This window comes from Rhinolophus sinicus, linkage group LG13, assembly GCF_036562045.2.
Source record: "Rhinolophus sinicus isolate RSC01 linkage group LG13, ASM3656204v1, whole genome shotgun sequence".
Lineage (NCBI taxonomy): Eukaryota > Metazoa > Chordata > Mammalia > Chiroptera > Rhinolophidae > Rhinolophus > Rhinolophus sinicus.
The window spans coordinates 14,998,139-15,024,011 of NC_133762.1; the positions used below are offsets into that span (position 1 = coordinate 14,998,139).

Genomic DNA, 25,873 nt, shown 5'->3' on the forward strand with positions numbered 1-25,873 from the left:
TCAGACTTGGAAGATTATGTTTCTAGGAATTTCTGCGTTTCTTCTAGGTTGTCCAATTTATTGGTGTGTAATTGTTTGTAGCATTCTCTTAACAATTGTTTGTATTTCTGTGGTATCAGTTGTCACTGCTGCTCTTTCATTTTTATTTACTAATATTATTACTATTATTATCTTTATTATTTTATTATTTTATTATCCACATTACACAGATGCAAACACCGAGACCCAGAGGGGCTCAATTCGCTCAGAGTCACAAAGCTAGTACGTGTGGGAGCTGGGATTCAATCCCCAATCTGCCCAGACCCTTAACCACTATATCGCCTCCGTGGGTGCGCTGGTGACAGCCCTCTGCTTTGGCCTGGCGTTGAGCACGCCCCAGCCCACAGGTGACAACTGAAGCCACGATGAGCACGAGTGACACAACACGTGTTGGAGAGCCCCCATCTTCACACAGAAGGGGGCGGTCTCCCCAGTTGAGTGCTCACTTCTTGGCACTGCTTCTTAGTACAGTGTGCAGCAAGCCCGCCTTCCTAGAAATTCCCTGTCGGGAGGGGAGTTTTCCAGTCAGCTGCTGTGGGTGTTCCAGAGGCAAAGCCTGCTCCCTCCCGCTCTCCTTTGCTTGACATGTGTGGCAGGAATCTGGTAGCTGCATGTGTCTGAGTAAAGGTAACAGTAAACACACACACACACACACACACACACACACACACACACACAAATGTGGGCTGCCCTCACTCACCTGAGGACGTTACCTGGAGGAGTAAGAACAGAGGTCACTTCTGGAAAGGTCGTAACCATTTGACTGGGTGGACAGGAGGTGTGGATGGATGAGTGAAGGCAGGGGCGGGCAGGCATGAGGTGTGGTCAGAGGACGCTGACTCCCGGGGCAGGGCCGTGGGCAGTGACGGCCTCGTGGGTCGGACCGGGGCACGCGAACACTGGAAAACACTGAGTCAGAAGCACCTATCCCACTAACCGCCCCTCGCCCGCCACCACCACTGTTTTTCTTTTCCCAAATCTTGGCTATTCACACTGGTTTATTTTTCTAGGTTCATTTTAGAACTATTTTACTTGTTAAGCCCTGAGACAAATTCTTTTGGAATTTCCATTGTCAGTGCAGAAAATCTTTATAGTTACTTGGGGGAGAGCTGGAATTGTTACAAAATTGTGTCTTTTCTTTATAAATTCTTGTCACCAGTGGTATAGCTTTTCTTCTTTTTTTTTTTTTTTTTTGAGATATTTTATATGTATAAGGGCGGGTTATCTGTGTCGAGTTAGAGATGATCGGTGTTTGCTGTAATAAAAACGCCTTTCATTAACAATCAGAGCCCTTCGGAGCTTTGGCTGACACGTTGGTTGTTTCAACAAAGACAGGAGCTTCGCCCTCTTCTTTGGCTGCTGTCAGAACTGTTAAAATCCCCTCTCTGTGCCATTTTTAGGTTTGACACCTATAGATTCAAGAAAGAGAGCGAACGTCTGGTCCAGTATCTGAATGCAGTGCCCAATGGCAGGATCCTGTCTGTCGCAGTGAATGACGAAGGGTCCCGAAACCTGGATGACACGGCCAGGAAAGCGATGACCAAACTGGGCAGCAAACACTTCCTGCACCTTGGGTTCAGGTACCTCCCATCACCCCACCTCCACAGGTTCCAGCACACGGGAGCAGCCCTGTCCCCACAGTTTCCCTTCCGGCGGGGCCACACCACCCTCAGTGGTGACTTAGGGAGATAAAGGTACCTTCTCCACCTGCGAGGGACACAGCTAGGCTTGTGCTGAAAGGGAGCCTGGGGTTTCTCACGGGCATGTTCCACTCTGAAAATGCAAAGGCCTCTGTTACGTGAACCCGTTCAGTCAGTCAGCCATGGACAGGGTATGACCTGAGCACGTGCCTCAGACGTACAGCTGCTGTTCACTTTCTCTTTCAGTGGCAGAGGTGTCACAGTGTGCCAGGGGAGTGGCAGACACGTGCCCCACCCAGCACCCCAGGGACGGGCGCCTTGATGCCCCCACTGTGTGTTCTGTGTGCCGCAGACTGCGGCGTCACGCCCGACTTTGGCACACGCACATTGGCAGCAAGAGGAAACCGTTTGCCCCACAGTGGCCACACCTTTTTGTCATGTCCGATCAGATCTCAGCTCAGTGGAAAGTTGTGGCCACATGTCCTGGGTGAGGTGGGTGAGGTGGGGGCAGCTAGGAGCCTTTTCTGGGTCCAGAGCAAAACAGTCTCCCTGGCTGGGCCGACATCCTCCAGGCGAGGAAGGTGCTCTAGCTTCCAGAGCTGCTCCTTCCAACAGGGTTGGGGCGGGAAACACAGGCAGCCAAAGATGGCAGTGACACCATGGGATCTCATGGCGTCTTGTTAACAGAAACCCAGGGTGTTTCCATTTCGTTCGTTAGAAGCTCAAAGGCCAGCTTCCTAACTTACAGTGAGAGATTGAACCACCAAGGGACTGGCTTCTTGGGGCCGCAGCAGGAGAAGGAGAAAGGGCCCAAGGTCTGGCACCGCTTTGGGCCTGAATCAGAGTCCGGGCTGCACGTCCTGGTAGGTGTGACGCAGGCAGTGACGCCTCTCCGGATGGTTCCTGCCTCTGGAAAATGGCAGATACCTGGAGCTGTCTCCAAGGACTGTTGGGAGGGTTACATGTGACAATAAGAGCAAGTTGTGTGCTACGTGTGTGGCACAGAATAAGGGCTCGGGAAATGTTAGAAACAGTTCTCTCCTTGTAAACAAGAGCCACAGGAAACACGGACACATGCGGTGTTTTGTCACGGCCGTTCCCACAGGTAGAAGAATGAGGCGGGCAGGAATTCCATTGTTACCCTTCCCGTGCAGACACACCTCCAGTAACAAACTCAGAGCATCTGAAATCAGTAGAAGAACCAAGGCTCGGGCCCCTCCCTGTGCATCGATCCCGGGAGTGGTCATGAGCTGAGCCTGGTGTGAGCACTAGGTGTGCTGAGCTCTCGTGAGGAGGCCGACAGTACAGGGAAAGAATGACGGGACATCAGAGTGGGCGGAAGGCAGAGGGGGCTTTGGTCAGACCTGCAGGGGAGGATGAGGGCACGCAGATTCCCCACCAGAGACCAGGGTGGGTGTGGGGCTCGCTCAAAGATGTGGGTATGCGAGGGCGGGCGGGGAGAGAGATGAGGCTGGGGGTGCTCTGCGCCAAGAGACGGGAAATGGGAGCCATGAAAAGACTTAAGCAAGAGAGTGACAGAGTCAAATTCTCAACCTCAGTAATAGACTTACTTTCCAAGGTCAGATATCAAAACAAAATACAAGCTACTGAGAACCAAAATCTATTGAGATCTCATGGGAAGAGAGAGGCTGTCTCGGGCCCTGGGGGCCAGACAGGCCGGTTAGGAGACTGTCCTGCTCGGTAGCAGTGCACGCTCCAGTGGAGGGAAGACGGCTGTGCAGCTGTCCAGAATCTTCCACCCTCTTTTTCGCCTTCACTCCCCTCTTCCCTGCCAAGGCCCCTTGCAGATTCCCTGGGCAGTCAGTCACTTGAGCCTCTGGCATTTTCCTTGAGCTGGCCTCTAGGGCTGTGGTGCCTGAGAGGAATAAGCCTTCTCTCTTGGAATCAGACCTCATTGCGCCTGCAGGGTGTAGGCAGTTGCGTGGGCTTGTTTGTTTGTGATTCCTGCCTTGTTGATGGCCAGGATGGAGCTGAGTGGAGAAGCTCACACTGCATGATGGATGGAGCGCCAGGCGAGCCAGGCGGGTAGGAAGCCCAGTGCTTGCCGAGAAAGGCTCCTGTTCTGGAGAAGGGGAGCCCGGAGCTCATTTCCCTGAAATGCCGGGAGGGCAGCTCGCCCGTGACTATCATCTCTGCCTCCAGCACAGGCCCCGACATGTGAAGAACTTGACTTCTTGTTGTTTTCAGACACCCGTGGAGCTTCCTAACCGTGAAGGGAAATCCTGCTTCTTCCGTGGAAGACCACATTGAGTATCACGGTAATAAACGGGGCGAGAGGCCAACCCCCGCCCACCCCCAGCAGTGTCTCTGAGCAAGTGGCCCTTCCTGAGCCACCCACTGCCCTCAGGGCACGGCCTCCTCCCAACACCCAGCGGTGACCAGCCACTTAACTGGCCTGTCACATCAGAGGGGCAACAGCCAACACTGACGGAGGGTCCATCAGTGAGATCATGTTTACATTTTCAGAGACACCGTCCTTGACTTAGTTCACCTACAAACAGAAGTTCTTCCAAAGAGAGAGGCAGCAAGCGTTTACTTGAGATCAGTAAGAATCGCTGTTTGGGAGATATTAGTTCAGGCAGAAGCCCAAGCGGTGTTTCCATTAGGGACAAAGGCAGGGGGCGTTCCTGAGACGGGGAAGGGGGACGATGCCATCCCCAGGAGGAAGGCATTGCCATTGGTGCGGATAACGTAACATAGCGGTGCTGGCTGCACACAATGTTTTTAGTTTTCAGTCCGGCCGCCCTAATAACTGCTTTCTTGTCATCTTTGCAAACAGTTCCATGGGACACAGGAACGCTTAGGCCCCGTCTAGAGGTGGTTTTGCCTGTTTTAATGTTCCAAAGGTTTGAGGTGTAAGACGTGCCAGGCAGTTCTCGGGGATGGCAACTCCCGCTCCATGTTAAAGTGGCAGAAATGGCTCGAGGTCCCCTGGGCGGGGGTTATTCTCTGCCTTGGAATCGCATTCCTCTGCACTTGGGGGTCTGTCGGTGGCTGCAGCTCTGCTCTCTGACAGGTCACGGCGGCTCTGCTGCTGCCCGGGTGTTTAAACTGTTCCGGTCGGAGCACGGCGAGTACTTCAACGTTTCCTCATCCAGCGAGTGGGTTCAAGGTGAGACGGGGGACCTAACAGTGTGACACAAGGCCAGGACGCACTGTCCTTGCAGAACAGGGACTTTTCTCTTGAACCAATAAGACCACTCACCTGTCACAGAGTCACCTGAAGTTGCCCCTGAAATTTGTCTTTAATTAACCAAGCCGTGTGGCCAGGAGCCAGAGGGATGCTTTCCCTGTGCCAAGGTGTGGTTCTGCACAGAAACGCAGGCGGGACTGGGACCCGGCTTTGAAGGGGCCCACACGTGGGGCGGGCAGCAGAGGCAGCAGTGCCGGGGTAACGGGCTGGCCACCGGGTTCCTCTTTCTCCTCTGTGTGGCGATGCAGACTGTCTATTGCTTTTATAAGTAAGAACGTCAGTGAGAGGTGTTTTTAACGCAAAGGTGGGCGAGTTGGCAGATGGTCACAGGCCACTAGTGCCTAGGGAGCGTGGCCTTTCCGTCTGATCCTGCTCTTTGCTTTCTGCTTAGATGTGGAGTGGACGGAGTGGTTCGACCATGACAAAATGCCACATACTAAAGGTGGGGAGAAAATTTCCGACCTCCGGGCAGCTCACCCAGGAAGAATCTGCAATCGTCCACTTGATATACAGGTACCAACTCAAAATCATCACACGTTATAAAGGCTTTGTTTTGAAGAAGACCCTAGGCCTCAGACGGTCTCACCCTTTGAGTGCTGTGCTTCTCGTGGCTCGCATAAGACACAGGAGGGCCAGCGGCTGGCATTGCCACTGGAGAGGCCTCCCAGCTAGTGAGTCCCAGAGCCAGGGCTCAGAGTCTCCCCCGGATCTCAGTTTCGAGGGTCTTTCTTACTCCTCACCTGCCCCTGCAGCCATGGCCGAGGGTCCCAGCCCAGCTGCTCAGGTGATTTCCTTTGAGACCTTGAGTGCCCTGGGTCCCATGGGATGGGGTGCAGGCCGAGCCCAGCCCAGGTGGAGAACACACTCATGCCTGCTTCTGTGCCGGGCTGGGTGAAAGACGGCTTTCATAGGTGGACAGTGTTTGCACAGGGTCTGCACTTGGCGTGCACCTACCTGAAGGGGCCTTTCTCATCATGGAGGTGTCGAGTCCATAGCAGCCCTCACCGTTTCGCAGCTCAGCTGCTGAGCTGTGAGCTGTGGGCCCAGCGGACAATAGGAAAGACCGAGACATGGGCAGAGTCAGTGGAGTTGCTTTCCTTATGCCCGGTCTTGCTTCAGAACGGAGTTGAGGCCACATAAGTGCTTAGTATAGAATTAGAAGTCATTTGAGAAAGGCCACCCCTACCCATTTTGTCTTCTTTCAGCGGTAAGAATCGTGACCTCCCTGTGTGGTCACCGTTTCCACGTGACGTAAGCTCAGGGCGCAGGCCGTCTGGCTGCGCTGTCACCCCACCCCGGGCAACACTCAACTGCACACAAGGGGCCACTTTTCCCAGGGTGACCCTGCTCTGTGCCGGCAAAGGCCGAGGTGACCTTGCTCACTGTTTGGTTACCGAGAAGGACGTAGTCAGACGAAGCTGCAAGCTGGAGGCTCGTCTTGGGTCCGACAGACTAAAGAAGCACTGACTCCCCCAAAGAATATACCTCCCAGATTTAATTTTCCTTTTCTCTTGCAACCCCATGCGTTACAGCTTTAGTTCTGAAAGAGCCATAATCCTAGCCTGCAGTTCACTTGGCCACAGGAAGTCCAGCCCCTTACCTGACTCCCCTCCCCAGGCAGTTCTGGAAATCCTCAGTGAATGCTCACATGGCCTCCCGATGCCTCCTGGCATTTGCTTGGCCAGCCGGCTGGCTGCAGACCACGGTTGTTCAGAAGCCCTCTTCTCCATGCCAGGATGACAGCTCTCCTCAGGCACTGCCCATTCTCCTCGTCACTGTGTTCCCAGCACAGACTCACGCTCTTCCCTGAGTGTGTCAGAACACAGCTGACCCCAGGCTAACACGAGAGAGAAGACTTCACGGAAAGCTTGGAGAGAACAGAGGGGCCTGGTGAAAACACACACACACACACACGCACACGCACACACGCGTACTTCCCCTCCAGGGTGTTGACCGTGCCCCTGCACGACCCTGAGAGGGCAGCCGCCTTAGAGTCTGCACCCCGGGCGACCCCCTCACAGACCTGGCAGGGGGTCCTAGTGTCTCACCTTCCTCCGCGCAAACATGGGGACAGCTATTGTTCCCTCGCGGGACTGTGTGGTGTAACACGACACAAATGAAGTGCCCGAGCCATCGTGAGTGCCCATACGTCTTTTATTTTAAAGCTGTGTGATTATTAGTGTGGGGGTGGCGCTCATTATTTCATAATTATTAATGATTCTGAGTCACAGTACAGCTGTGTCTCCTTCATGTGAAGACCAGTTTCAGGGAGCAGTGGTAGAGGCCCGTTTGCTCTCTCACCCCAAACCGAGGGCATTCTTCAGGTGGGAACAAGAAAAACAGCAGATAGGAGCAGACAGGTGTTCCCTTGAAATTGTTGTTGGATTTCGTGCCTTGAAAAATGTCCAGCTCCATCTGATGTTTTCAGCTCTGTTCTCAGCATTGCAGGGTCCCCCACAGAAGCATCCGAGGTGCTGGGCCCAGTCAGGTGACCTTGAGCTTCTAAACCCCCCTGAGCCTTCGTGTTTCCCTCCCAGCTCATCTGCAACCCCTGCCTCTGGCTGCTGCACAGACCACCCTAGAGAATGGCTGTAGTGTGTTGCTTGCAGGAAAGGGCTGCGTTTCAGTTATGGCTGAACTCACATCTACATAGCTCTCCTTCCAAGCCAAAGACAGCGGATGTCTGCTGGGTTCAAAACAGTGTTTCCTAAAAAGCACCCCCTTTTTGGGGTTGGCCACCCCTTGCCTCCCTGTTTTCCCAGTCCTGGTGCCTTTGGTCTCTGTGCCAAGGACGACAGCAGCTGCAGCCCTTCTGTAAATTGCACATCTGCGATGAGAGCCGCAGCGCCGCCACAGGCACGCCCGGCGCTGGGATGAGCCCCCGTTGGCAGGGCTCGGCGGCCTCTGAGCTTGCTGCCCAGTTCTCTACCTGCCGTCAGCCCCCCTCAACTGAGACCCCACGCTGTGCCGAGCCCTGGGCTGGCTGTGGGATTAGGGAGACCAGACAAACCCGGGCCTTGCCCTCCTCAGAGCCCCGGATCCAGGGGGAGGAGACAGACCCTGAAGGAGGCAGTTGGCTGGGAGCGCCTGAGGCCAGCACTGGGAGTGGCTGAGAAGCACAGCCCAGAAGCTGGATAAGCCCACATTTACATTTTGGCTCTGCCACTCGCTGGCTTTGTGACCCTGGGCAAATTACTCAGCCTGTCCTGGGTGTCTGTTTCCTTCTCTGTAAAACCAGCAAAGACCCCCTAGTTTGCCGTAAAGATGGAATGTGCTAATATATGTGAACACTTAGCTCTGTAGCCACAAGAGGGGTTCGCAGGCTTCACTGCCCTCAGAATCCCTGGGCAGCCACGTGCCAGGCACAGTGAAAGCTGAGGCTCCAGGATTGTATGTTTGAAGATGTCCCACGTGATACGGAGTCACGTTTGGGCCCCTGTGAGTCCTCAGTACATGTGCCGCTGGTGGCAGTCCAAGCTGTAAGCAGCCAGCCCTGCTCCTGAGAGACGCCTGCGTGTAGTACGTACGCCTCAAAACGTTCCCCCAACGACGCACAGGAAATCCTAGTCTGGACGGCGGCACTGCAGGACCCCAGGCCAGGCCCGTGGCCATCCTGCAACTTCACAGCACAGACAGGGGCAATCGCTGACGGGACAGTCTCAGGCCACTGTATATACTTCTGGCTGCAGGGACGACTTTAGACTTGTGATGTGTGTTTATAGCATTAGTCATCACCTTCCTTCTGTACAAGAAAAACGACTTTGCTCTGTAATTTCTGTGCCGTTCCCAGGCCACGACAGTGGATGGAGTGAACCTCACCACCGAGGTGGTGTACAAAAGAGGCCAGGATTATAGGTTTGTGTGCTACGACCAGGGCCACGCCTGCCAGAGCTACCGCGTGCGGTTCCTGTGTGGGAGGCCTGGTAAGCAGCTCCGTGTGGGGACAGCAGGGCTGCCGGGGCCTGTTCCTCCAGCTGGTGGCTGCTCGTCACCAGTGTGGATGGCGGGGTCCACTGCCTCCAAGCGTCTCAGTGACACGGAGCTCCCGCCAAGCCGGCGGTGGAGAGCACTGCATGACACGGGAGCAGCGCGAGGGTGTTGGGAGCTGGCAGGGCCCACGCAGCCCCATCCTGGCCGTCTGCCTTTCCAGAGGGGGGGGGGCCTGGTCCACGCAAGCCAGGGTGCAGGGGACAGAGCCCACCTTCCCGCAGCCCTCCCTGCAGGGACACAGCTCCCCGCCCCTTTGGGTGCTGTTTCAAACCCGGTTCCCGAGATGCTCGTTAGAGGTAGGAAGTGGTCGGTGGGTGTGTTCGTGGAGGCTCTTGGCCACGGGCAGAAGGCACCCGTTGGGGACGGGAGTTCGTGGGGGAAAGGCCCACAGCTGCTGCACGTACCAGTGAGAGGAGCTACATTTGTTTCACGTCTCGGGCGAAGTGGGTGTGGTGAGGCAACCTCATGGAAAATTCCTCCGCCCAGAGCTAATGAATGGTTTTTTGCGTGTAGGGTTTTTGTTGACTTCAAAAGCCTGAACCCAGGCTGAAATGGAGGGGGCCTGGCAGTGGGGTCTGGGATGGGCAAACCTGGCGTTAGTCAGGTAGGGAGGGGAAGGCAGGAGGTGGCCGTCCAAGGCCCGGGGCTCTATCTCAGTCTCCTGTTCGGTTGCAGTGAGGCCCAAACTCACCGTCACCATCGACACCAACGTAAACAGCACCATCCTGACCCTGGAGGACAGCGTGCAGTCCTGGAGGCCGGGAGACAGCCTGGTCGTTGCCAGCACCGACTACTCCATGCACCAGGCAGAGGAGTTCTTGGTGCTTCCCTGCCACGCCTGTGCCGCCAACCAGGTCCGAGTAGCAGGTAGGACTTTCAGTGACCCCGTCCGAGGCTGGAGGAATCTGCAAATGGTCAGGTTTGACGTTGGCTGCAATCACAGCCACTCTGTATCTGTCAGTCATTGCCATGGTAACACTGCATAACAAAAGTACCCTCTCACAGCACACATTTATTTCTCACTCATGCATTTGCAGTTGTCTGGGGGTTGTTCCGTGGGCTTCTTCCTCCCCTCAGACATATCCTTCTCGTGGGGGAGATTGCAGGCTCCCACAGGACTCTTAAGGCCTGGGCTCAGAACTAGCGCCGTCTCCCACCCACATATCACGTGGTTCTCCCATCAAGACTGAGGGGAGGGAGTGGATATCTGTTAAGCAATAACACAGTCTACCACAGAATTTTAAACCTTCTTTCTATAGCTTTTGGGTTTTCCCTTTTCTTCTGTTAAATCTTGACTTAGATACTCTGTCATTTTTGGTATGAGGTTACTGGAATCACAGACTGTGAGAGGTAAAAAGAGACCTCAAGTGTAATCCGCGTCAGTTATTCTTAGTGGAGAGAGTTATGTGTCCATTAGGGAGTTTTGGTGGTAAGCAACGGACTCCTGGGACCTGGGTGGCAGGGACCTTAGTGTCACTGTCTGCAGGCGCCGTGCGTAGTCCTGGGACGTAGCTCAAAGGTCACCTTCCCGAAACAGAGCACTGGTTGCACTGGTGGCTGGTGTGCTCACACTGGCCAGGAAGGGACAGGGCACCCCCGTGGACCATCCCTCTGACTACACTGACTGGAGAAAGGGCCCCTCTGCAAAGGAAAGCAGAGCTATGTTGCCAAAATAAAGGCGATGACGTGAGCATTCAAAACACCAGCCGCACTGGAGAAGAATTAGAGTTGGGGGTAGGAGAGCACTGTGGGCTGATGGAGGAAACGTAGCCAGTATATTCAAAATAGCTACTATTTTAGAAGTAAAACTACAGAAAGTCAAACACAGTCTTTCTGGCTGGTGGGGATGTGCTTGGGAAACAATTTGGGGGAGCAAAGGTTTGAACAGGTGAGAAATGGTGATGGAGTCCTGGGCCCTGGTTTGCTCATGGGGAGTTGGGCCCTGGAGGTCACGTGGCTGAGGCGGTCCACAGACGCTGCTCTGTGCTCTCAGGGCACCGGCCTGACGGCTGGAAACTGCGAAAGGAAGGCTGTCCGCACCCCTGGGGGAGGGGGATTTGCTGGGTGCGGGTGAGAGAGAGAAGGAGGCAGCAGGTGAGCTGGGCAAACGCTTGTTCCTTGACGAGGTACTAGAGTCTGGCACGTACCTACAGGCGGTGCTGCGGGCTTGGGGGCCACGGTGAGCCAGACAGACATGGCACCCGTCCCCCGCGAGCCTGCAGCCCTTCTGTGCAGACACCCGGCAAAGGGGGATTTGGTGTGGAAGCCTCTCCAGAGGAATTAACGCTGGAGCAGAGAGCTGAGAGGAGGAACGAGGGAGGAGGGAGGAGGGAGCTGCAGCAGAGGGCAGAGCCCACAGCGGGACGGCACGGGTCTTTACTCTGGGGCAGCGGCCTGGTGGGTCGCCTGCAATGGGAGGCTTCCTGCGTCCCCGTGCACAAGAGAGCCCCAAGAGGAGTGAGTTCCTCCTCAGGGTTAGGCCCTTGGGTCTCCGCTGGATGCCTTCGTGTCCCCAAGGACAGTACATGGGGACAGGCCTGGGACAGCGGACGTCCTCCCGGACACTTGGCAGGAGCTGCATTCAGACCATTTGAGCTGATGTCACAGCTCATTGTACGGTGACCCATGGCTCTGGGGCAGCATTTGCGGCTTCTGGGAGCCAGAAAAGCAAGCTGGACAAGTGTGGCGGGGGAGGGGCGCCCTGGGTCCATTCAGACCCACCCTCACCGCACCAGTGGGGCACTCCATGGGCTGCAGGGACGCTTCACTTTGAGCAGGCCTGAGAACGAGGGCCCCGTGGTGCCCGTGCGTGCCTTTCCCCCAGCAGGGTGCTTGGAGTGAGTGCTGGAGAGCTGCTCCCCTTGGCAGCCGCTGACGACAGACCCAGCTGCCTCTCAGGCCTCGGAAGGCGGGAGGGAGTGTGAGCTGGGTGTACTGGGCCTGCGTACAGGGAGGACAGGGTAATGTGGAGAAGGTGCTGGGTCTCCCTCCAGACCCTCCAGGACCCCTGGGTCTGCATCTGCACCAGCCCCACACCCAACAACTCCCCAGTCCCTAAGATGTTGGAATGGATCAGCCACTGTGCTCACAAGCTTTGGACAAGCTTTGGGGCTCGTGTGAAAACAGTGCCTCCTGGTGGACAGTGGCAGAAAAGCCCTAGGTAGGTAGGTACCGTGTTTCCCCGAAAATAAGACCTAGCTGGACAGTCAGCTCTAATGCATCTTTTGGAGCAAAAATTAATGTAAGACCGGGTCTTACATAATATACTATAAGACCGGGTCTTGTATTAATTTTTGCTCCAAAAGACGCATTAGATTGATTGTCCGGCTGGGTCTTATTTTCTGGGAAACATGGTAGGTAGGTAGGTAGGTAGGTAGGTAGGTAGGGTTTTCTCTCTCTCTCTCTCTCTCTCTCTCTCTCTCTCTCTCTCTGTCTCTCTCTCTCACCCTCTCCCTCCCCAACCCCCTCTCCCCAGGGAGGCTCACATTACTCCTGTCCAGCCCCAAGCCCTTTACTGGCTCCCTGTCCCCCACTGACTGGCACCAAGGACTCTCTCTGCTTCGCTGTTTTCCGAACTGTAACCCCCAGTTACCTCTTGGGGTTCTTGTCCCCAGGCTGCCTGCAGAGACAGCCTTCCTGTACCCTCCTTCCTCACTGCCCCGTTCCAGTAAACAGGCGTTTTAAGGGCTTTCCGATGGGAACCAGATGGGGGTAACAAAGTAATGAAAATGTGTGAATCATCTAAAGAACTATGTCCGAGCTTTGCCAACCACAGGATGAGTCCCAACACCTCCTGACACGGCAATTAGAAACCTCCGTGTTCTCGTCTTCCCACTTTGCTTGTAACCACCCTTCCCCCACTTCTAAGTAACACTGCTGTTAACGACTATTGACATCTTTTGGGTTTCCTGGGATGTGGCAAGCAGTTACATGATCCATCTGGCCCCCTCTTTGTGATAACTGACAGGGATGGGTCACTGTTTTCTCCAGGACCCAGAAATGACGTGCCTGGGCCTGTGCTCCCAGTACAGCAGCCACAGGCCACATGTGGCTTTTAAATAAAATTAGAAATTCTGTTCCTCAGTCACACCGCCCGATTTCAGGGTTCCGTGTCCGCACGGGCTGATGGCTGGCGTACGGACACGTGCCCATCACCACAGATCTGGTGCTGGTGTAGACCAAGCTCGGTCCTGCTGAGCCAGGATTCGCTCAGGGCTGTCTGGCCCCAGGCTGTGTGTGTAACCTTGTTCTTCCTCCACAAAAGCCCCTGCTTGTTCCCGGCATCTCCACTTGAACATGCTGGACCACGGGAGCAACCGGGAGCCATGGCATTTCCATGTGCCTCTGGGACCCGCCAGCTGCGTCCCTCTAGGCTGGTCCTCGCTGGTCTCACCCCTTCCCGCAAACTCGTGGGGCCCTGCTAGGCCCGCAGCACAGGATGGTGTGTTCCCACTACAGGCTCCTTTGTGTTTATCCTTCTGTTGGCCCTGGAGTGGCTGGTACTGTGGGCACGGCTGGGATGCAGGGTGAGCCCTAGGAAGGCAGGCAGCGTTTGCCGCCCTGTCGGGGGCAACTGTGCAGAGACCTCTGCCCCTCAGGCCTCCCCCACCCCTCGCCCACTCGGGACAAATGCGGCTGGGCCACCTCTGCTTTCCCTGGTTGGCGCTCGGTATCAGAGCTGCGGCAAGGGAGGGGTGGAGGTTGGGTGGGAGAATTCCGCAGACAGGATGGGATGCCGGGAAAGCGGGCACAGCTTCCCTTGGATAGCAGCCTGGGAGTGGCCTGTGAACACAGCAGCAGGTCCGATAAACGCAGGGTTTTGTGAAGGTCTGATATGGGCTCTGCTGTCACTGGGGCAGGAGGCGGTGTGACTGAAATACGCCTGCAGCTCTCAGACTCAGAGGAGCCTGAGAAACACGGTCCCTGCGTCTCCCTGGAAGTCACTCCTACACCCTGGCTGGCTGCCCCCAGGGACCAAGGAAAGCTGTCACTCCAGGTGGGAGCCCTGTATCCCAGCCTTCACTTGAGGACAATGCCAGTGACAGCTGCATGTGTCACTTCTGTTACGTGAGCCCGCTGTCATGTACCGGGGCTGTCCTAAGCACATTCTGTGGATTAGCTCGTTTTGCGGTGCTTTCCAAATAGGTGCTGCTCTTGTCTCTTGAGGTTTGGGGAGCTTAAATCGCGTTTGGGTACTCAAATCGCGTTCGGGTACTCGTGGCGACAGACTGAGCTGGGCTCTGACCTGGACAGCCAGGCTCCAGAGCCAGCTTCCGGTCGTGTTTAGACTGGCCCCCGAGGAAAGCCCTCTGGCCACTCAGGGACAGACGCCTCTGGTCAGTGTCCTGCTTGGACAGTGTGTTTTAAGGGGGACACTGCCCCCTGGAGACAAGCCCCCTGAGCCCGAAACGCTCGTGCTGTGAGGCGGGTGGGAAGCCTGGGGGCTGTGGCCTGGCGTCCTGGCTCTGTGAGCCTGTGGGCACGGACACACATAGGCTGGTGGTGCTGAGGGTGGTCAGGAAGCTTCCGCTGAGAGGGAGCCATGCAGCTGGGTCTTGGAGGGTAAGGTGGTTGCCTCCTGGACAGGGTGGGGAAGGCGGCCCAGATGGAGGAGCAGCTTAGAGAAAAGCTCCGACAAGGAGCACAGCAGAGGTTGTTCAGGGAGCAATGGGCGGGCTGGTCTGTTGGCTCTGAGCTGGAGGCCGTCTGCTAGCTCCGTGTAGAGGGGACCGAGCTGCTGGAGCTTCACCTGGAAAGACACGTGGCCCTGCCGCCCACACCAGAAGCCGCTGTGGGCTGCACTGGACGCCCGGCATTCTGCTGACTCGTTTCAGGCTCTCCTCTGTCAGTGTCAGAACCTGAGGGAAACGGAAGGCCTGACAGCCCCCCGCAACGTGGCATCCACTCCTGACCCCCACACCTTCGGCATCAGAGTGCCTTGCAGTAACTAGACTCTCTGTACAGTTAATTTTTGTAACACCTGAGTGTTTTTTAAAGAAGGACTCTGTGGTAGACCGAAGAGTGTCCCCAAAGATGCCCAGTCCTAATGCCGGGACCTGTGGGTACGTCCCCTTCCACGGCAGAGGCCTTTGCAGACGGGCTTAAGCACGGCTGGTGAGGTGGGCGATCATCCCGCATCGTCTGCTGGGCCTGTGGAATTGCAGGGCACTGGTGAGAGTCAGAGCGACGTGAGGACAGCAGCAGATTAGAGGGGTGCGCCTTGGGCAGGGAGGAGGTGCCAGTGGATGAAGGACAAAGGACGCAGGCACCGTTACGATCGGGTCCTCCCCCAGCCTCGCAGGGACCCAGCCCTGCCAACACGGACACTACCGGCCCAGTGAGGCTGGTTTGGATTTCTGCCGCCCAGGACTATAAGAGGAGAAAGTTCTGTTGTTGTAACCACTACATTGGTGCTAATTTCAGCAGCTCTAGGAAGCTGGTGCTGATCCACAGAGGATATATTTGGCTTTGCCGTGAGCCAGCTTCATGTCTTGAACTAAGACGCTTCCAGGAAACCCCCATCTCCCTGAGTCTGCAGAATTCCGAAACAAGAACCGTTCTTAGAAATACTGCAGGCCCACCACGGGGTGTGTGGGTGATGGACAGGAAGGGGAGCCTGCTCTTCCCAGGATGGTCCCTGTGGGCAGATACTGCGGGGCTGTTGTAAGCGTAAGCGGCCTTTGCCCTGGGCCCTGGCGGGTCACAGGGCTCCATGAGGTGAGTGCTGGGTTGCTCAGGTCAAGGTCACCGTGAAAGCCAAGTGGTGTCTGTGGAGTGGCTCAGCCTGCGGATGCACACGAGACAGTGTTGCTCTCTGCAGTGCCATCCTCAGCTGGCAGGGCAGGCGCCTGCCAGCCAGGTCAGCAAGGTCAGCAAGGAGCTGAATTTAGAGGCAGGCTAAGACTCTGTATTTCAGAAAAGGATTTGGGGTTTGCTGTGGAGGCAGAATTGGGGGCTGCAGATCAAAGACAGTTCCAAACTCTTGTCACCCTGGCGTGGCACTGGGGTCAGTGGTACCAGGGAGAAAGTGCCTTGTCCTTCATGGCCAGGGGAGGGAGAGGTCGTGATGAGGGCCGTGCGGAGTGGGGTGCAGGCTCTTTGCCATGTGATTCCATAGACGCACCAGGAGCCCGGCCACGGTGCTGCACCAGAGGCTCCGATCTGGGCTTGGCAGAGAATCTGGTTGTGGACGCCCCCCCATGCGGCTGAGGGAAGGGGGACGCAGGTTGGGCTACTTCAGCAGAATATGGATTTGCCCTGCTTTACAGCAGTAGCTTTAAAGAGATAGGGGCTCGTTTTACGTCCTCAAGGATCCCAGCTGGTCGACAGTCAGCGTGAGCTCTGTGGGGTCGGCAGAGCCCAGGTTTCCTCTCGTTGCTCTGCCGTCTCCGGGGCCTGGATCTCACTGCCCTGGGGGAGGCTGGCCCACCCCCACACAGCCACATTCCCGCCCTGAAGGTGCCGTCCTCTGGCCACAGCGCCTGGCTCTCCTGGCGAGCCGTGCGTCAGCTAAGACACAGGCGACGTGAGTGCCGGAAAGCGGAAGGGGGAGACACTGGGGCAAACAGCTGTTTTGGCCGCAGTCTTCAGACCTAAGCTCACGTAGCCGTGAATCCTGGGGCCTCATGCAGACCAGGAAATCCACCTCCCTGAGCCTCCTCCTCTGGGAAACGGGACCACCGTGCACGCAGGGGGTGGTGGTGCCGCCCTCTGACCCCGACCCCCTCCTGCCCCAGGGAAGCCCATGTACCTGCACATCGGGGAGGAGATCGATGGCGTGGACATGCGGGCTGAGGTCGGGCTGCTGACCCGCAACATCGTGGTCATGGGGGAGATGGAGGCCAGCTGCTACCCCTACAGCGCCCACATCTGCAACTTCTTTGACTTTGACACCTTCGGGGGCCACATCAAGGTACCATCTGCCTGGAGGAGGCTGCGGCCCACCCAGGGGAATTCCCATGGGGCCGCCTGCGGGCGGGATTCTGGGTGGGGAGGGGGTGCAGGGCCGGGGGGGCCAAGGCAAGAGTACCTTCTGGAAGGGGAGACGCCCCATGTATTGCCCACTGGGTGCTGTCCCACCTGTCAGTACTTGGGAACAGGAGAGGTGATGGAGGCAACCTGGGGCCATCGGGCAACATCCCGGTCACATGGCACACGTCCCACTGCACTCCCTCCCTTCACGATTTTCACCCGAATGGTGGCTCTCATGCCCTTTTCTCCTTATTTAACCCTGATCCCTTCCTGAGACAACTGGCGTTGGACTCACAAAACGTCATGTGTGCGGTAGATCCATTAAAATACAGAGAAGACCCGATAAGCAGGGAGGAGACTAGAACTGTAGCACGGAGTTAGCCTGGGAGTGTCCGGCGGAGTCCAGGCAGGGACGGAGAGGAGTGGCAGCCGCGCCGCCCCTCACCCCCCGCGACTGTCCTGGGGAATCGTGGGAGCTCGCTGGCGCTCACGGTTCCCAGCCTCGAGCTCTGAGCTCCAAGCTCCGAGGGTCGCTGACGTGGCCTCCGTCTGTAAAGTGCTGAAGTTCCCCATGTGCTACCTGCCGCTTGGGACTAAAGCTGGCAGCGTAATAGCTGGTTTTGTGAGGAGATTGTCTTGAAGCTAAAATCATGTGCTTTGAGGATAAGACTCGTAGGTAAATAACAGAGAACAACAATGGCGTGAGAGTCCAGAGCTCACAGCGGGCGCTGCCGGCCTCCCAGGTGACCCAGGCTTTGGTCGCAGGCCTGGGGATCCCTGGTCCCTGCTCGCTGCGTGTGAGCAGTGCCCCCAGGCTCTGTAATCCCCAAACACTTGGACACCTTTCCCTTCCTCGTGACACTCGGGCTTAGGTGGCTGGAGAAGAGGGTGTGAGCGCTGCAGCCCCGGCCCTGGCCCCTGCACCCTCCCTTCCAAGCAGCTCACCTGTCTTGCCAGGTCCCTATGTTATGCACAGCTCCTTGTGTCCCTGGGGAAGAAGGGCCAGGCGTCTGACCCATTTGCAGAAAACACCTTTCATGGCTGAGAACCTGGGGCGGGGATTAACGACACCCTTTGAGGGTGGCCCATGTGCACTTTGGAATGTGGGTCCCAGCGAGCGGGGTCAGTGAACGACTCACGGCCTCCTGACTCTCGGCTCTCCTCTTGCAGTTTGCACTGGGGTTCACGGCCGCACATCTGGAGGGCGTGGAGCTGAAGCACATGGGACAGCAGCTGGTGGGTCAGTACCCGATCCACTTCCACCTGGCAGGGGACGTGGATGAGAGGGGCGGCTACGACCCGCCCACGTACGTCAAGGACCTCTCCATCCATCACACCTTCTCTCGCTGTGTCACAGTCCACGGCTCCAACGGCCTGTTGGTAAGCGCCCCTTCCCGGGGAAGCAAAGGGTCTGGAGAGCCCTCACCCTGCCCGCCGTGCCAGCTGGCTCACTGCTGGGCCCAGGGGCCATGTGGCTGCAAGCGTGCTTGACTCCAGTCACTTAGTCCAGGGCCAGCAGGGGCTGAACCAGCCTCAGCTCAGATCTCAGAATGATCTCAGCTGACAGCAAGCTCTGAAGAAGGAGAAAACAGGGCGTCTCTTTGCCGCAGGGCACCCAGATGCAGGCTGGGTGGTCACGGGGCCAGTTCCTGCTCACTCCTCAGTGACGGGAAATCGGGGCGCGTCGCTGACCACGTGGCATGACAGGTCTGCTGGGTGCGGGCAGGGGCCGTCCAAGACTCTGCTGGGGTCTGCTCAGCAGACGTCAGCTTCAGCAACGGGCAAGTGTCCTCCAGAGCAGGTGCGGCGGCAGAAAGGTCTTCAAGAGAAAATTGTCTGTGTGTCATAGGCCTGTCTTGATTTGCACAGATAATTTTTACGCTAAACGGATCTATTTTTAAATAAACTAACTTATATCCTCTACAAACTTTTGAAAGTGGGCGTTACTAAATGGCACCCTGCAAGCTGACTCCAGTTCTGTTTGGTTTGGCTTATCCAGTGTTTAGAGAAGCATTTGATCATTTTTACACTAAACTGATAATTTTACACTAAATTGAACTTCCTCTAAATGGACTAAACTTACATCCTGTATGAACTTTAAAACCGGATGTCACAAAATGGCACCCTGCAAGCTGCGTCCAGTGACCAGATGTGTTTTGCTTGGCTTAAATGGTGTTTAAAAAAACATTCGAATTAGTTTCCATCATTTAAAAGTTGAGAGATTTCACATGAAAATCTGGATTCCTGCCTTTCCTTGGAAAGTGGGCTGAATTGGCAGCTTCAGACCCAGTCCCTGCCTGGCAGCAGTGAACTGGGGCAGAGTCGCCGCTGTCTCACGAAATGACCTGTGTTCTAGGGTATACCTCATGCCCACCTTGTCCTGGGACCCTGGTGAATGCGCCAGGCCAGTGCCACCAAGGGCTTGGTCCACAGCCTGTGAGCTGTGGGACCTTGGGCAAGTGGCTTAACCTCTCTGAACCTCAGTTCCCTACTCAGGCGAGGAAAGAACACGCCACACTGGGCTGTGCGGTGCATGTGCTCCAGGAGCCCTGAGACCCTGTGTCCACCCGCCGGCTCAGCGGGACCAGGGCTGGTTTACCCCGCAGGTGGAGAGAGGGCTGTGGGGTGTGTTTCTGGCCCCAGGAGGCAGCAAAGGAAAATGGTATCTGGTGGAGGCAGAGAGACAGCAGGGTTTCCATACGTTCAGATGAGGGCCTGGGGTGAGCCCGCACCCGGGTTCCCTGTGGCATCGTCCCCTTACCAGTGTGTCACCTGGCCAGTCATTTCACCTCTGTGTGAAAGGGGGGACAGCCCCGCTGGCCCTGTGTGGTCGTAAGGAATGAGTACATGACATGCCCGGCCCAGGGCTTGTCACACACCGGCCCTGGGCGCAGCGGCTGGCCGGGCGCTTCACCGAGCGCACGGAAGGAAGGTGGGGAGTCGTAGATATTCTCGCGGGCTGGCGGTTAAGCTCCGAGTGGTGGAAAGAACAATATAGAATTGGTTAGAAAAAGCCGACTCTTACTCTTTATCTTCACTCATTCTGAGCATTTGTTTTGCAGTATTGTCCTTAAATGTAGCTTAAATTCAGGGTCGTTTAACGTCACTAAAGATTAAGGTATTAAGATGAGTAGAAGGCCGGAATTACAGAGCAGGGTTGGTTTGAGTGGCAGCTGTTCTGAACCTCGGACGCACACACACGCACACCCCCCCGGTGGTGTGGACATAGGGCTGCGCTTTCCCACCCACTTGTTGTGGGACCGCGTGCGGGCAGCTCCAATCAGTTAGGTCTTCAGTTTCCTCATGTTTGCTACGGAGTGACCACAGGACCTCTCCCAGGTGGTCGGTGAGAAAGTGCAGAGGCGAGGTTTTGGGCCATCTGTAACGGCAAACCTACCTGTACGGCACTGCAAAACAAATGACCACCGACTGTAGGCTCTTCAGCAGCTCAAAAAAGAAAAGGAAATGGTAGAAGCTCTGAAATTACAGCCTTCCTTTTCAAAAGCATGGTCGTATTGGTTGTCAGGTTTGTCACTAATATGAATGACATCACACCCACCCAGAAGGCAGAAACGGGTATAATTCATTTCTGTTTATATTTGTTTTAAGCAGCAATTTCTTTTTCTGGCTATATACAGGTTGGGGGTGGAAGTCATTCCCTGGGGTAACTGGGGTGACCCTGTGTGCTGGTTCACAGACAGGCTCCACTTTGTGCTGTTGTCTCAGCTTGATTCCCAAGGGCACCTCTTTCACCCTCACAAATGTCCTGGTTCATAGGACAAACTAAGGGTCCCTGTAAATGAAGCAGCCCTGGTTGCTCAGGGGTTTTCTCCTTCACGGTCTCCTGTGGAGACCAACAACAGTGAAAGACTTAAACCAGATTTTAGGACTCGCTTTCATGACTGCCAACCATCAACAGGAAATGACCCAAAGAAGAAAGGGAAAAATACAACTTGTGCAAAAGAACGGCAGACATCTTCCACAGTGCTTCTGGCTGGCGTGCCGGGGCCTGGGTGGCCGTCACCCATTCGTCTCTGTGCATGTGTATGTTTGTCCAGCTCCTAGCTATCACCTGTCTGTCATCTGTCTGCCTATCGTCTGTCTGTCTATCATCTGTCTGTCTGTGTATCTATCACCTGTCTGTGTCGAGCTGTGTCACACTAAGGATTTAGCGATGAGAAATGTTCTCAGACGGAACAGTGGTGGAGTGGTAGAGCTGGAAGGGGCTTTAGGAGTCACCCTAGACACTAGCACATTCAGGCAAGTCACACGGCAAGTTTGTGGCTGAGCCAAGACCTGAACTTGTGTTCTCCTCCCCCACCCAGGGCTTTTCTTCTGCCTCATCGTGCTTCTCTGTTGACTATGTGCCATCCTCACCCCCCTCCTAATGAGGAGAAAGAAACGAACCCAAGAGGAAAGGGTTGTTGTTTTTTTCCCCTTTCTGGTGCTTTGGAGAATGATTAGTTACAAGTTATGGATCAGACCGGTGAAGAATCGAGTCTCAGTTCTGTCCTCACAAAGGACGTGACTTTGGGCAGCCCTCGCAGTCTCTGCGTCATCTGTGGAAAGGGAACAACAGTTGTGATGGTGATTAAGAGAAACAATGTATGTAATGCATTTGATGGTAGTTATTTCATTGCTTTCCATGAGGATTTTTCTCCACAGCACATCTCAAGGGTCTCGGAGGGAATTTCTGTCTCAGGCATTTGTTAGAATAATAATATCCCTAATTCAGTGTTCACTTGCATTCAGGGAAGGGTACCCACAGTGGGATCCAGACCGTGGGTGGTGGGTGGGTGCGTGGGATTTAGGAAGAGCTGTGGGCAGGAGGCAGGTGGCCTGGGGCTGAGCACACCTCCCCCGCAGGCCTGGCAGTGCCATCGGACGCTCCACGTCCCTGCCCGAGCACAGTCTGCATTACAGTAAAAGCCTTGAGCTTGCTCAGATGTCCCTGCCGGCTCCAGCAGCTGGTTCCCTTGCCTCGTCTCCCAGGCTTGTCTTTCCAGGCTATTTATAACAACCCTGCATCGTTCACGAGGAGAAAACTAAGCCGTCCCGTTGGATGACTGTATCGACTAAAATGCTTTATTGAGGGACCGGATAGGAGTCAAGGTCACGCCCTTGTCTAGGACCAGAGATTAAGGAAGAGGTGCTTGTTTGAGAGAACGGAGGGCTCTTGGAACAAAGCAGCGTGTGTGTTAGGTTCCTCCCTTCTGGGGTGAGCTGCACAGTTAGAGAACAGGGGTTCCAGCCTTGGCTCGCGCACGTGGGTTGTATGACCTTGGGCAAATCACTCGTAGTCTCCTTTTGCTCATCTCTGAAAAAACATGACCGGCTTGTGTAGGATTTCGTTACGCAACCTGAGAAGGTGTAAGCGCCGCACCCAGGGCTGGGGCACGAAGGGGCCTAGTTCTCTATGCTTGCAGAGCGTGGCTGCCTGGCACCTGGGGAGCAGGCAAGCTTTGTCGTGTAAAAGGCTGGAGGCACTTGGGGTGTTTACCCTCGATTAGCGCTTCTGGATCAGGGACAGTTTGTCACCCACTCCCTCCCCAGTGGAATGTGTGGCAGTGAATGTCCGGAGACATTTGTGGTTGTCACGACTGAGGAAGTTGTGCGGGCGTCCAGCGGTGGGCACCCAGGGACGCTGCCAAACATCCTGCAGTGCCCAGGACGGCCCCTGGGAGGGTCAGCGGTGCTGAAGCGGAGTTGTTTTTGGATGGTGTGCGGATTTCCCAGGGCCTGGCACCGTGGTGGGTGCGTAAGAGGTGTGAGCTGATCAGGTGTCATGGGGGCAGGGCCGTCCCTTGTTAGGGGACGTCGTTGGACAGTCAGGACACGGGGTGGGGATGAGGATGGCAGATCAGACAACATAAGTGAGATGCTTCTTGCCATCCTGTGTCCCACAGTGGACAGGCCACCTTGTGAGGTAGTGAGTGTGTCATTCTGGGGCGTCCAAGCGGAAGGCTGCTGTTTGTCAGGACCCTTGTCAACAGGCTGGCATTGGGCGGGACGTGGGCTCGGGGTGGAGACCCTCCGAGGACCTTCTGGTTCTGAGATTGATGAGTCCAGAGGGTTCAAACCCAGAGGGGCCTTGAGATCACGGAGTTCGGGTCCTGCGTTGTCCAGTGGGGAAACTCAGTGGAAGAGGTTGGGAGACTCGCTAAGACCCCTGTGTGGGTAGGTGCACGGCTAAGACTGTACCCCAGGTCTCGCGATGTTTTCAAATGGTCTTCCTGCTCCCCCACTGACACTGACTCCAAGAAGGGCATGAAGGCTGGAGCTGGCAGCCTTTTCTGGGTCCCGGCCAGGGGTCACTTTGTGACCTGCCATGCACTGTGGGCGGTGATGCTGGCTTGGCTTCCTGGGCGAGGGCACAGTGAGGGCCATCAACCCCAGTGTCACTGCAAAGCCCACCTGGCCAGGTGAGGCCACCTCCCAGAGCAGGCTCACGTGACCTCGTCCAGGGTCTCCTAGGACTCACTTCTAACCTTTCGTCCCCGTCCCCACACCGTGGGCCTCAGCCCTAGCAGGTCCAGTGGGAAGAGACTATAAGGCATCACCCTGTCCCAGGCCCAGCCCCCCTGTCAAGTCCACCCCCAAAGCCCTCACAAGGCCTGGTGAACGGCCGATGCTGTTCGGTGTTTGTTGAGTGACTGCATGAGCACGTGAATAATGGACGTTGGGTGAGACGTCCCCCGCCTTGACCCCTGCAGGTCCAGGACGTCGTGGGCTATGACTCCCTGGGCCACTGCTTCTTCACGGAGGACGGGCCCGAGGAGCGCAACACCTTTCACCACTGTCTTGGGCTCCTTGTCAAGTCTGGAACCCTCCTCCCCTCCGACCGCGACAGCAGGATGTGTAAGATGATCACGGAGGACTCGTACCCGGGGTACATCCCCAAGCCCCGGCAGGACTGCAAGTAAGTCCCCCCAGGCCACAGAGCGGCGGGACCCCAGCCCCGACCCACTTGTTGCCCCAGTGCCGCAGACAGGCTTCTCACTGCTCCCTTCTCAGTCGCTGCGTGTGCACCACTCGTGTCCAAAGAGCCCCAGTTCTCCTGTTCGGCCTTCTCCTGAGGCCGCGTGGTGCCGTGAGGGCAGGAAGCAGGCTGCCACCTCGGCTGCCAGGGTCTGGGCGTGACAGAGGCAGAGGCAGAGAGGGTGCTTCCATGCAGCCGCCTTCTGAGTCCACGGCCTCTCCCTGAGAAAGGGCTGCTTTCCTGGGCTCTGCGGGCTTACCTGTGTTTTAGGGCCCCTCTCACTTCCCCCACAAACGGCGTCTCCCTTGAATAGCCGAGCCCCTTTCCCATCTGACCACGTGAGGGGCTTCAGTGCACCGCCTATAACGAGCACTCGGGGTTCCAGCCTCTGCTCGGAGGCTCCTGGCAGCGATGTCAGCGTGCCTGACATGGGCCGTGTGTGAGTGACGCCTTTTGACCCCCGCCCCCCACCCCCGCAGTGCCGTGTCCACCTTTTGGATGGCCAATCCCAACAACAACCTCATCAACTGTGCTGCCGCAGGGTCCGAGGTGAGCAGAAATACCCCTTTTTGGAGGAAAGTACGTGTGAGGGCCGGGGGCTGGGGGGTCGGAGCCTACCCTGAGCTCTGTGTGCTCTGAGCCCCAGGTCAGGCTTAGAAAGAAGAGGGGGTCCGACGGATTGGTTTTTAGCGATGGCTGTCAGTATGTCATGCTGGTGGTCGTAGCCAATGAGAACAGAGCACTTTATGTGTAATGCTTATCATGAGGGCGACGTGATTGTCCCTTGGAATGCTGCCTGGCACAGTCACGTTCTAAGCTAAACTATGTTAGTTCTTGCTTCGACCCGATGAGGTGGGTGCTATTACCTACCGTCTAATTGGTGGAAACGAGGCCGGGAGAGCCGACGTGCCCGGGGGCGCACCGGATGCAAACGGCATTCTGTGTGCGTGGCCGGCTCCCAGCCACCCTCCCTGCTGTCACCCCCGAAGGCCCCCCGAGTGGCTCAGTGCCGTCTCGGGCCTCAGTGTTCATATCTGTAGAATGGAAGAGAAGCTGAGAGTATCATGAAACCCTCCTGTTTCGTGTCAGGAGGAGGCGATGACGCTGATACCCAGCCGTGCGGAGCCCGTGGCCAACAGAGTAGGACCTGTGAAGGGTTTCAGTAGTCAGGGTGCGCCCCCAAAATGCATTTGCCTCAGACTTCTCACTGCTCCCGGAGCTGTGTTTGGGGTGGGGACCTGTGGGGGGAGAGTGCTGGACGCCGGCCCCGAGTTGGGGCCATTCGGTCCCCCCGACCGGAAGCTGGATGGTGCTGAGTCCGGGGCCTCCCCTTCTCCCCCCACCAGGAAACTGGATTTTGGTTCATTTTCCACCACGTGCCGACAGGCCCCTCGGTGGGGATGTACTCCCCAGGTTACTCGGAGCACATCCCCCTGGGAAAGTTTCTTAACAACCGAGCACATTCCAACTATCGGGTAAGTCTGTGTGGGACCCCCGTCAGGACAGACTTGTGGACACGGGAGGGAGCTGGGGCTGACACTGGACACGCTTCTGGGGGGCAGACGGGGTCTTGGGCCCCGGGGGCAGCGCATACCCAGAGCCCCGGATGTCAGGGCTGGTCCCCTGGTCCCTAGTGGTGCAGATGAGGAAACCGAGGCCCAGAGGGGAATGGGCACATTCAAGGTCAAGTCCAAACCCAAACCAATAGGCTGAGCCAGGGAAGAGATGAGTTCTCTGACCAGACCTACGCTTCCATCTCGGGGAGGGGCCTGTGAGGGGTCCTGGGCAGGGCAGGCAGAGAGAGGACCCCAGACAGTGTTGTGTTCCAGAAGGTAAGAAAGAAAAGAGTTCCCGGGGCAGAGGGCAATAGCCAGGCCTCGGGGGGGGGGGCGTGTCAGGCTGCCATGGGCCTCGAGGAGCTGTCACCACACAGACAGAGGCGGGTGCAGAGGACAGAATGTGTTGGCTGCTTCTCGGACCCCTTCCTTGAGAAGACATTCCATGAGTGGGGGTGGGCCGTGCTACCCGGGTGTTTGAAGA

General features: G+C 56.4%; 1 protein-coding gene across 3 annotated transcripts in view; it reads left to right on the plus strand.

The window, feature by feature from the left end:
* CEMIP (cell migration inducing hyaluronidase 1) overlaps positions 1–25,873 on the plus strand; it is a 112,439-nt gene that overhangs the window by 65,673 nt on the left and 20,893 nt on the right. For all 3 annotated transcript variants that reach the window (XM_019743519.2, XM_019743520.2, XM_074317309.1), the window contains 11 exons: positions 1,440–1,619; positions 3,888–3,958; positions 4,717–4,812; positions 5,285–5,406; positions 8,684–8,816; positions 9,559–9,750; positions 16,620–16,795; positions 18,025–18,234; positions 23,568–23,773; positions 24,313–24,382; positions 25,180–25,308. In XM_019743519.2, the coding sequence (XP_019599078.2) occupies positions 1,440–1,619; positions 3,888–3,958; positions 4,717–4,812; positions 5,285–5,406; positions 8,684–8,816; positions 9,559–9,750; positions 16,620–16,795; positions 18,025–18,234; positions 23,568–23,773; positions 24,313–24,382; positions 25,180–25,308 (1,585 nt within the window). The remainder of the gene's footprint in view (positions 1–1,439; positions 1,620–3,887; positions 3,959–4,716; positions 4,813–5,284; positions 5,407–8,683; positions 8,817–9,558; positions 9,751–16,619; positions 16,796–18,024; positions 18,235–23,567; positions 23,774–24,312; positions 24,383–25,179; positions 25,309–25,873) is intronic.